Here is a 12,379-nt window from a genome sequence, read left to right on the forward strand (position 1 = left end):
TGTTTATGGAGTGACTTGTAGAATACATTTGAGCCCCACAATTGGAAGAACATCATGATTTTTCTGTACCAAAGGAAAAATGAATGAGGAGAAAAGAAGGGACTAGTTGTGTGAACTGTTTGGTAGAATTCTAACTGAATCAGTTCAAAAGGGGACCATACACAAAATTTGGGACCTGCACAGCAACTTTAGGTAGGATAAGTCTTCAATAGAATTTATTTTCCCCAAATCTTGTGGACTGTCCTTTTTATCAGGTCTTTGGGAAATTTATGAATGTGAGGAATAAAGTTGACTGTGTATGTATGTATATAAATAAATAAATAAAAGTAAACATCCCTGGAGAGTTTCACATTCAGGATGGTGGATTCAGTTTGCTCATCAGCTAGCTGTTTCCATTTTTGAGGATGAAAAGTATAATTTTACATTTTCTTGAGTCTTATTTCTGAACCATTAAATAAAAGCCTCCACCGTCTGTCTCCTTTTTAATAGAATAAGCTATAAAAGTATTTTAAATTTAGCATCCCAGGTTTAATGGCTTAGTTTGCCCATACTTTGTAGAAACATTATCCCATGCAGTGCTGTTTTCTTCTTTTTCTTTCAATCCAGAAAGTGGGCTGAATTTATCTTAACCATTATACCATAAATTATCTGGTCCAATCATGTCAGGTTCACTGAGATGCTTGACTAAGCGTGAGGGTCTCCATCACTCTTCAGGGCACAGCTAAACAAGGATCTTAATGACATACTAGGAAAAAAGTAGTTGATTGCTCAACTCTCAACCTTCTCACAAAGGCTCCATTCTTCTTTATTCCTTCTGTCCAGTGCAGTTTATTTCTAATACTTCTTTCTTCCACTCTTCCAATACTTTAACTGACTTTTTGCCCTGGGCTTCATGATCTGGTATATGAGTTTTGTTGTTTTTTTAACGTAGTCTCTGTTCTAAAGAATTTTGGTTTTCAATTTAACTCCCATAGGTCAAGATAATTAAATGACTATATTTCCCTTCTAGTCTAGAGCTAGCAGGCACAGTGGTCCTTCCAGGTACTATTTTCATTGCCTGTAAGAATGTATTGGGTAAAATGACATCCCAATGAAGTGTAGTCTACTTCGCACCAGTTTCATAATGGCTCTGACTCTCATTGAACTAATGTGTGTTTTAAGCATAACAAAAAATTAAACAAAAAACAAGCAGGGCCAATTCAAAGTGGCTTAGGTATTAAACAGGGATTGGTTGTAGTAGGGATGTGAGAGAGCATTAATAGTTAGGAATGTTGTGTGTCCATATATTGTGACTTTTTGGAAATTTAATTCTGGAACGAAAAACGTGTTATGCAAGTTTTGTGGTCTTCAGTTGCTTTCTGTTGTTTTATCTCATTTTATTATATAGATGATCCATAGTGGATCTTTCTGTGGTAAAATTCCTTCTGTGGACCGGGCTGTTCCTCTTAGATACATTCTGGAAAGATTTTTCTAATATTCCTTGAACTAAATTGTCTTTACACTATCTTGGTTTTGAGAATTATTTCATTGTTTATGAATCTTTAACATGTATCCCAAAGAGGTTTCTTGCTTTAAAATATATATTTGCCAGTGATATACAAGAACGCATTAAGCCCAAAAGAATGTTTTGGAAAATGCCTCTTATTGCTAATTTCAGGGATATGACTCTGGAATCAGTGGGAACCTTTTCATTTCCTTTCCTTATGCAAATATACTGGATTACTGGTATAAGTCCCCTGAACATCATTTTGAGAATAAGTGCCAATATAATGTCACACTAATATTGTAGAGCTGATTTTGAGATTGCAAGTAACTGGTTTATATCTGCCATTATGACATTAAATAACAATATATAACTCTCAAGTCAAGATGTTGCTAAGAGTACAACTTTCAGTAATTTATACCTTTCTTTAGTCACCCCTGGTCTCAGGAAGAGGAGGAGAATAGGAAGAGAAGGAAAAGGAGTACTTTATTTTAAGGTACTAGACACACAGCCCCCAAATCTATTTGCTTTCTGAAATTTGCACCTCTTAAGGCAAAACTGCTGTGAGAGATTTGGGAGACCTTTCCTACATTTTGGAATACAGTTTTCAGCATGCAATTTGAAAGCCAAGTATGGTCTCCAGCCTAAAAAAACAACGATATATGTATGATTTAAATTTCACCAAGAACCATAGTGAGTTCGAGGTAGAATTTGAGGGCTATTCCCATTTTCTCCCTTCCATCCATGGTATTCCATTCAAAATCTGGACTGCATTGCAAATTTGAGTGTTTAGATCCTTCAAGAAGGGAAAACGCAACATAGCCAAATTGCCAGTATATCTGATTCTAAGCTGAACTGGTTTTTTCTACTGTTCCATCCTGCTTCACAGATGGAAACAGTATAGAACCATGATGGTGAATCTATGGCACTCATGCCACAGGTGGCATGCAGAGACCTCTCTTTGGTCACGTGCACCATTGCTAGCTGTACTTCTGGGTTCTGTCATGTTCATGCGTTAGACCATCTAACCAGCACGCATGCGCACAATGGAACCCAGAAGAGAGCGGCTGGCAGCACACACATGCACACCAGCTAGCTGCTCTCTTCTGGATTTCAGTGGTTGGCGCACGTACTTCTGTGTTGGCACTCAGTGCTAAAAAGGTTAGCCACCAACCAGAAGAACAGGCAAAGCCTGGGGGGTGAGGGTGGAGTTAAGACAGAACTCACCCAAGAATCATTATGTGTCCACAAATCTCCAAGTCCACCCCCCTGAATCCCATTAACTCTTATCTAGCACTAATTTAGTGCTGACCATTATTTGACCAGCTTCTTGTGTATATTCCTGAGCAGTAAACCTTCTGAATTAGAATTTACATGCTGTTTCTTTCCGCCTGACAGCGCTTTGTAAAAGCATTTTTTCCTTGATGCACAATTGCACTAAAATAAGCCTCTGGAGAGGAAATGGGCGTTGGTTCTTACCTGATACGCTCATTTTCTAGTAGAGACGAGACAGCAGCCAGACTGGGTATGCTCCGTCCATTAACCAATCGGACTGAGTCTACACTTATGATGTCATCGGGCCCTTGTGGCTCCTCCCCAGTTTCAGATGAAGTAAAACTGTAGACTCAAGTGAGAATTGTGAGCAAAAAGTGAAAGTCCATAGTCACTGTATCTCTCTCCTCTGCACAAGGAATTCCCTCGCGTGACCCATACCAGGGCGGGGCTGGCTGCTGTCTCGTCTCTACCTAAAATGAGTGTATCATGTAAGAACCAACACCCATTTTCCTGCTATCGTAAAGACAGCAGCCAGCCTAGGATGTACCAAAGACTGGGCTGTCCACTAGGGTGGGAAATTGTAAAAAAGGTCCGTTAGGGCACAAGCACTTGTTGTAGCACCCTGCGCCCAAAAGCTGCGTCAGCCGACATATACTTGTCCAACTTGTAATGACGTATGAAGACTGTGGGAGATGCCAAGGTGGCTGCTGGCAGACTTCTTCCAAGGTGGCTTGAGTGGACCAAGCCGCAGATGTCGCAGCACTGCGTGTAGAGTGAGCTGTAATGTTTGCAGGGACCTGTATGGATTGAAGTACATAAGACAGTTTAATACAGGCTCTTATCGAGCGCCCCAGACTAGATGATGAAGTCTTGGTACCCAAGGAGGCCTGGGGAAAAGGAGATGAAGAGAGCTTCCGAGTGGCGGAACGAGGTGGTGAAGTCGATGGAGATCTTGAGGGCACGACGTACATCAAGAGCTTCCAAGTGCGCTCTCTCTCATGACGGGGAGATGGACACAAATCAGGTAAGGTTAACTCCTGACCTCGGTGGAAACAGCTATTGATCTTCGGTATGAATGTCGGGTTCAGTCTTAAGACAACTCGGTCTGGATGGAACACGCACAAGTCATGCCTGACTGAAAGAGCAGCCAAATCAGAAATACATCTGGCTGAGGTTACAGCTACCAAAAACAGCATTTAAAGGACAACAGTTTCAAAGAAGTGGATCTCATAGGTTCAAAGGACGCAGAAGTCAAAGCCTCTAGGACACGAAGCAATTCCAAATCGGATATCTATGTATGGCAGGGAGACGCAGGCTGGACGCTCCACGGAGAAATCTCCGGATCAAGGGGTGATGTTCGGATGCCAGACCGTCCAGAACAGAGGCCAGAGCGGCTTCCTGTCGGCGTAGCGTGTTAGGGGTAAGTACCTGATCAAGGCCCCTCTGCAGGAAGTCCAATATCTGCGGAATGGATGCCCTAAGTGGGTCAACAGTCTGGTTGGAACACCACATAGGAAAAGTCCGCCACGTGGCAACCTAAATGCGGTTAGTAGAGCTTCTGTGTGATGCCTGAATAGTAGGAATGATGTCGAGGGAGATGTTATCCGCTGTAAGGCTTGCTGCTCAATCGCCATGCGATTAACTGCAGCCACTGGGGGTTGGGATGACAAACTGACCCTTGGTGTAGAGGCAGGAGAGACCGTGGGATGTGCCATGAGGTCCACCTTAACAGATTAACAGAGTCACTACGTCGGCGTACCAAAGCCAGCATGGCCAGTTCGGCACTAGCAGCAACAGTTCTGCTTCCTGCTCCAGCATGGTTTTGAATTACCCTCTGAATGAGGGGAAGGGGGGGAAATGTGTACCAGAGACGCCTGGGCCACTGGCATCTGAGAACATCTACTCCTTCTGCAATGGGGTCCATGAACCTCGAGTAATACCTGGGTACCTGGTTGTTGTCTGCCGTCGTGAACAGGTTTAGGACTGGGAGGCTGAACCATAGTGTCAGTCGATGGAAGAGGCTCGGATGGATGGTCCACTCCGCCTGATCTATCGCTGTCCAGCTCAGCCAGTCTGCTTGGACATTGGAGACCCCTGAGATGTGTTCTGCCCTGAGAGATGACAGGTGAAATTCCACCCACTGGCACATCAGGTTGGATTCCTGCATCAGGAACCAGGAACGAGTTCCCCTCTGTCCGTTTATGTGTGCCTTGGTCGTGGTATTGTCCGTGAGGACTAATATGTGTCAGGCCTGAACTCTATGGTGGAAGTGTCTGAGGGCGAGGCGAACCGCCCACAATTCTAGCCAATTTATGCTGTTTTGGCTCTCTTCGAGGGACCACTGACCCTGAGCCACTAGGTCCTGCATGTGTGCCCCCCATCTTGTCAGACTTGCATCCATTGTATGAGATGGCATGGCTCTCTGAACAAGGTCCCTTGCAAAATCACCAGGGACTGCCACCTTTTGAGAGAGTGTAATACCTGTCTGGGAAAGGGAACCCTGAGAGAAGAGGTGCTCCTGTCGGCCTTTTGATGTGGAAGCATGAACCATTGAAGGCTCTGGCTGTGAAACTTGGCCCATGGTCTATGAAGATGGGGATATGAAGGTAAGCTTGGGTCAAGTCTACCAACATAAGGAAGTCGCCTTTCCTGACCACCTGGAGGATGGTATGTAGAGAATGCATTTTGAACCGCCGATAGACAATGTGGTGGTTCAATGTTTTTAGATCTAAAATTTCTTTCCATCCCCCGGAATTCTTTGGTACCACAAACAGGCAAGAATAAAAACCCTGCCCTTCCTGATGGGGAGGAACCGGTTGGATGGGCCGGATCTCCAACAGGTCCTGAATGGCCTGTTCCATCAGTGCCATCTTTCAAGGACACCAAAAGACCAGGCATGGTGCGAAGTGTTCCTGGGCGATGAAGAGGAATTCTAGCATGAGACCAAATTTGATAGTTTTGAGTACCCTATTGTATGTTGTGGTCTCCTCCCAGCAGTGGGCAAAGAACGGCAGGCGGCCTCCGATCGGAAGAGAGTCCAGATAGTAATTTTCTACATGAAAAATGGTGGTTGCTTCCTCCACGGTAAGATTTCTTGGAGGGGAAACGCTGTGTGTTTCTACTGGACCTTTCCTCGTGAGATCCCTGTCAGGGAGTGTAGGATTTACGTTGTGGACAGGGGAAGGAAGGTCCCCCATCCGCCGGTCGAAAGTGTGACCTCCTACAGAAGGGAGCGGGCTGACTGTCCTGTTTCTTGTAGATGGATGAAAGGACCTTGCGCTTGTCTTTAGATTCCGTGAGGTACGGGTCTAAGGGATTACCAAATAATTGGGTGCCACTGAATGGGGAGGCTGCTAGCGCCACTTGGTACGGACATACGCCTGCCATGGCTTGAGTCAAAGCAGATGCCTGGCAGTGACCAAAGAGGCCATGGCTTTAGAAGCAAATCTAGCAGCATTAAGGGAAGAATCAACCGCTGCCCTGATCTTGTTGATATCCCTATGTGATCTAGTGTCAGTAGGAGCAATGCGCTCCTGAAGCCGTTCAATCCAAACCAAGGCCACCCTGGAGAAAAAGGAAGTGGCCGTAGAGGCCCTAATAGCCCAGGCCCCAGCCTGATAGTTTTTGACTAAGGTTTGATCTGAACTTTTCTCCTCAGGCTTGAGAACCTCCTCAGGGGCTCCAGAGACCACAGTAGGTGAAGACAGGGCTGCAACCGGTGCGTCCACTGGGGGAATCTCTAAGAACTTGATGAGGTCGGGTGCAATGTTGTAGAGGCGTTTGTCAAGGTTGGTTGGCTGTGGGCCCATGCCTGGAGACTCCCACTGTTTCTGGATGACGTTCAGGAATATTTTGGGAACAGGGATCACCACTTTTTCCACCGTGGGTTTGGTGAATGGGGTACTGGGACCCTCAGTTGAAGCTGGTTCTGCGGTTTATTCTGTGAAGTAGAAGCTGAAGCAAAAGATGGTAAGTTAGCAGCTTTAATGGCCTTAAGAAGAAGGAACTTGAAACGATCAGTTTTCAATAATCCGGTAAAGGCAGGGGTATCTGGGGTGACCACCTCGTCATCAGACAGGTCTGAGTCCCACAGATTATCTTGCTCCCCGCTAATTGAGGCCTGAGACGTAGAGGCAGAGGGATCAGGTTGCTGAGCCGCAGCAGAAGATTTATGCTTATTGCCATGTGAGGAGCAGGTTGGGGTTGCTGTTGTAGGCCAGCATCCATGACCTGTTTAATGGTTTCAGCAATCATAGTTGCCATATCACCAGGGGAGGTGTACGTGGTATGGGGGCCCCCAGAGCCATGGGTAACCCGGGAGGGAAGCCTGTTCAAAGGTGCAGTCCCTATTTAGAGGGGCATCAAAGAAATTGCCTCCATTGTCAGGTTCCATGGAAGATGAGGACTCCGAAGAAGACAATTCCCCTTCTGAATAGGCCGGGGGTGGGGTCAGGGCCCATGGGAGGCAAGACAGGTGGAGCTGGAGACGCCACTTGGTGATCCTTGGAGGGAGGGAGGGATGGGCAGTTAGACTATGTTGTTGTTTTGGGGCCCTCTGAAATTCTTTCTCAAGGGCCTTCTGCCTGCGCTCTTCTGCCCTGATAGTCGCTTTAGAGACCTTGGGGTTTACTTCTGAGGAAGGGGCTTCTTTGGCTTGCCTCTTCCTGATGCTCTTTGCCCCTGATGTCCCTGCCTCCTCTAATCCTGCATTCGTATCCATAGCTGGATCAGCCATTTCCCCAAACATAAATCAACACCCCAATAAGATAGGCAACGGTCTCACCCGTTTGCTGGCCAGGCGCTCCTGATGTGGTCCACCTGTGGTGATCCCGCATTGCTGGGCACTCCAAACGGCTGCTGTGGAGTTCACGCTTTTTTTAAAGTGTCCAAAATGGCTGACTTTTTTTCTCTGAGGCTTTTCCAAGCCTCAAAATGGCCGCTGCTATCTTCGTCGGCTTTTCCGACCCACAAAATGGCCACCAATACTAAGAGTGGCCAGGCGATCTGCAGAATGACCACCGGACTCACCTGGAACCGCTGCACATGAAACGGCCGGTTGCTTGTCCCTCCGAGTCCCCAGAATCAAGGAGCGCTGTGGGGAAACAGCCGTGGAGCCGTAACTCGTGAGCTGGCCGATCTGATTGCAAGGCAGGCTTCCTGAGTGAACTCGTGGCCACAGGCAATCAGATGGCTGAGGAGAGGCAGCCAGAGATCAGTTTCAAATTTCCCTCCTATTTGTAGAATAAAGGATTATTTAAGGAACCAATTTAAAGGAACAACAAATTTTTTTTTGAAAAATTCACCAATTAAAGATATAATTAAATAATTTGGAGGAGAGATCAATTCTCACAGTCAGTCCAAGTTGGACTGAGTCTGAAACTGGGGAGGATCCACAAGGGCCTGATGACATCATAAGTGTAGATTCAGTCTGATTGGTTAATGGACGGAGGATACGCAGTCTGGCTGCTGTCTCTACGATAACAGGAAAATAGCTAATTGCAGGATAGATAGTAGGCAATGAGAAATGTTTGACTTAAGAGTCCAGAATCTGTAACACAGAATCCGAAGTATGTTGAAGGATGGCTTATGTGGGGGTATTTAGTGTCAGAATGAAATAGAAATTGTTTATGATCAAACTTTGTGGAGGATCTTGCCCACGGGGACAAGCAGAGTCTGGCTATTATGGGGAAGGGAGCAATGTGCAGAACTTAATTCTTTTTGCACTGCTGAGCACTAAAAAGATCCTTCTTTGAAAACAATTTGTTGTTTTGAACTATTCACATTTCAGCTCTATCCCATAAAATAATTGGTTCCGCAACGCAAAGCAGATCTTCCATTCTTCTTCGGTTACTGTATTTCTCTGTTTCATTCTCTGTGTTCAAGCAGTGTAGTCCCTGATTCTCTCACCAGCATGACCTAAAATAGAAATAATTGACTATGTACTTTCCCAGTTTCTACAGTGGTGGGACATACCTAATTTTGCTATGCCATCTGCTTTTATTTTTAGTGCTCCATCCTACTCCCCTCTATTAGTGTCAATAAACTAAAAGGCAAGGCCCCATCCTCTTTACCGAGAGGGCAGCTTGCCATCTATTCTTGATGTTTGTTAACATATTTTTGCTGCTGTGCAGTAGGGCACTAGTTCAAATGGGTGATATTCGGAACAGAACTGTAAAGGATGGTAAGTTATTTAGCAGGCTGGTACTTAAAAGTGCATCCCTCATTCCTCCTTATGCCTCATTGCAGTTTCCTCTTCATTTACAGAGAAAAGAGGGAGTTGGTAAGAGCAGTGTGGATTAGCATGCAATTAAAATCTTGTTAATTAAATGGACCTAAATCATCATGAAAAGTTGTAACTGCCTCCTCTCTTTGTAATGCGGAGGGATCTGTTCCCTCCTTAAAACAGATATGTTGTTTTCTTGATCTCCAAATTTGATAGCAAAGCCTCTGAAGCATGCATATAATCTGCTTTCTTCAGCTTTGAATATGTTCAGATAACTATCATAGTGCCATGTTCATTGCATGGTTTGTACTGCTATGGAGGTTTAGAGAATTTTGTTTTCTGATGTTTTCATGGGCCTTCTCTGTGCTGCTTTGCTTGCGATCCCATCTGTTCATAGTGTGCTCAATATTTTATTGAATAATTAATGGTGAGGGAAACATTTTGTTCTTTTTGAAGTTTAGTGGGTTACATTATCTTTTCTTTGAATGATAGTGAATCATATACAGCTTGTCAACAGAATACAACATAGTGGCATTCATGTAATTAAATTGGCAACTCAAAACATTGTTGCATATGGGCATGAATGGAGATAAAATGCTAAATTATTTCAATTTCTCTGGAATTGCCTGGCATTCCTGCCTGTCCAAGGCTTTATTGCATCTGTTTTGCCTAAACGTACCGCAGTGAACATAACCATATGTATTTTGTGCATATACAAAGTCCATTCATTCTAATCATTGCATGATTCACCTCTTGAAGAAGCTGTTATGACATTTTCTTTTCATTTTTGATGGGCTCCTACATCCAAGTTGCAAATTTGCAATTGTCATTAGATGGTAGCAAAGAGATCCAGACAGTCTCAGGTTCTCTGCTGCCAACTAATGGTATCTCTGATATTTGCACCCCCCAATCTGGTAGCCCTAACCCATACTTTTAAATACAGGTGACTTACAATCAGTTGCTTAGCGACCATTCAAAGTTATGACAGACAACCCCCGCCAAGTTCTGAAGTTCCAATGGCCAATCCTCCCCCCCATCATCACCTGACTATTTGGGCAACCTGCTTGCATTTACAGTCAAATGACTGTAATTTACTTTTTTTTTTTTTTTACTGAAAACCTATGTTAACTTTCAATTTTCTGCAAAAATGCCCCATAGCGAACAATGGGCTTGCTTAACAACCATGACATTCATTTAACGACCATGGATTTACTTAACAACCATGATGTTTTGCTTAATAACATGCTGTTTGAAGACCTGCTATATGACCATCATGATTTACGACTGTAATAGGTAGTTAGGTTCCCTTACAGTCATCAGTCGAAGACTACCTATATTGGCAAAATATTGTTATTGTTTACATGTTGTCCTAATTGCTGCTACATGAAGTAGTAATACAAAGCCAAGGTTCTCTTCTTTCTTCTTTTGGGCCATTAATAAGTGTAAGAACCACAGTAAGTTTTGGGACAATGTGTTCATCCAAGAAAATCATTTTATATGTATGAAGACATTTATATTGGATGTTTTCTTCAGCCAGCACACACTGTACCACATTGTAGACAGATGATGCTGAGGAAGGCAGGCTTTGAAGTAGCAGCCCAAATATTTGTATTACTTTACATGGGATTATTTTAGCTGGAAGAGCCAAACGGATCTTCAGGAGTCTATGTTTCCTGTCACTTTAATGAAACAATCATATGTAAACCAAAGAAAATGCATATTTCTTCTTCTGATATCTAGCTTTTCACTTTTTTGAAATATAGATTTCAGTCATGTGCCCGACGTTAATGGAAGTCTAAAAAGGAGCAACACAGATGGCATGCTGGACCAGATACCAGAGAAGGAGAAACTTGATTTACCATTTAGGGTAAGAGCACTGCTGAAAAGTTAATGCAGAAAGTAGAGAGATGCAGAAGGCATGCAGACTGCTTTTGTGGATGGGGTAGCACTAATTTTGTACATGCAGACACACATCTATACGCATATCCATGGATACAGTTACATATATAGCAATAGCACTTAGACTTATGTTCTACTTCACAGTGCTTTACAGCCATCTCTAAGCAGTTTACAGAGTCAGCATATTGTCCCCAACAACCTGGATACTCATTTTATCTAGCTCAGAAGGATGGACGGCTGAATCAATATTGAGCCAGTCAGAATCAAACTGCTGGCAGTTGGCTGGCAGTCAGCAGAATTAGCCTGCAATACTGCATTCTAACCACTGTGCCACCTTGGCTCTTATATATCTTTGACTTTCAAGGTCAACGTGGTGTAATAAGATGTACTAGAAACAGAGTGCTATTCCATCCTCAGCCATCAAAGCTCATTGGATGAATTTGGGTCATTCTTTCTCAGCCCAGTCTACCCCACAGAGCTGTTGTTATAAAGGAGGATATGTTTAATTAATTTCTTGAATCAATATTGTATAAGTAATACAAGTTTGATGTAATAGTTAAGGTAGTGGTTTAGAAACTAAGAAACTGAGTTCTAGTCCTGCCTTGGACACGAAAGCCAACTGGAGGACTTTGGGCCATTTCTCTGTCTCAGCCCCATCCATTTCATAGGATTATAGTTGTATGGAAAATAGGAAGAGGAAGGAGTATTATGTATGTTTTCTGCGTTCACTTATTTATAAAAACAATAAAGGTGGAATAAAAATCTAATAAATAGTAGAAATGAATATAGATGATAACCCGTTTCCCCAAAAATAAGACCTCCCTGGATAATAAGCCCAATCAGACTTTTGAGCACCTGCACTAAAATAAGCGCCCCCTCCAAAAAATAAGCCCTCCCCCAAAATATTGCCACATAGCAGCAGCCATGCCGCCTCCTGCACCTCAAAAATAATAAGACCTCCTTGAAAATAAGGCCAAGTGCTTATTTGGGGGGGAGGGGCAAAAGAAAATAAGACCCTGTCTTATTTTCGGGGAAACACGGTAGCTACTGAAGTCTGGGACTTATATGTTCTAATTAATAACACACTGCTCAATGCAAATACTTTAAAATCAAAATGCTGTTGCTGACTGAATGAGATCATACTCCTTGCATATTTACATCTGATTTTTAAGTTACTGTTAATACTATGTTGTTGTTAGTATGTTAATTGAACTGGAGAAATTGATTTATTTTTAAAGCTCAGATTCTGTTGCTACTTTTGAATACATCAATGTTGTGAAAGTGTCATTACCATCAGTGAAGAAAGAGTCCTTGTAGCAGGTCAGGTTCTGGTTTTTTCTTCTTCTTTCTCCATTATTCTTAAAACTGATGGAACAACAGCAATAGTAGCAGCAGCAACAACAACAAAATCTCCCTAAGAGGAGATTAACACTTGGGAATGCAGTATATTTAAAAAATGATTAAGGTTTCTACTAGAGGAAGTGGAACACTATTGCACT

The 12,379-nt window shown here is 43.4% G+C and overlaps 1 protein-coding gene across 4 annotated transcripts in view; it reads left to right on the top strand.

Moving 5' to 3' along the window:
• The window catches only part of TIAM2 (TIAM Rac1 associated GEF 2), a 99,222-nt gene that overhangs the window by 46,630 nt on the left and 40,213 nt on the right, over positions 1-12,379 (top strand). For all 4 annotated transcript variants that reach the window (XM_081941868.1, XM_081941866.1, XM_081941867.1 and 1 more), the window contains exon 13: positions 10,745-10,848. In XM_081941868.1, coding sequence (XP_081797994.1) covers positions 10,745-10,848 — 104 coding nt within the window. The remainder of the gene's footprint in view (positions 1-10,744; positions 10,849-12,379) is intronic.

Source organism: Natrix helvetica (genome assembly GCF_964273705.1).
Source record: "Natrix helvetica genome assembly, chromosome: 2".
In the NCBI taxonomy this organism is placed as follows: domain Eukaryota; kingdom Metazoa; phylum Chordata; class Lepidosauria; order Squamata; family Natricidae; genus Natrix; species Natrix helvetica.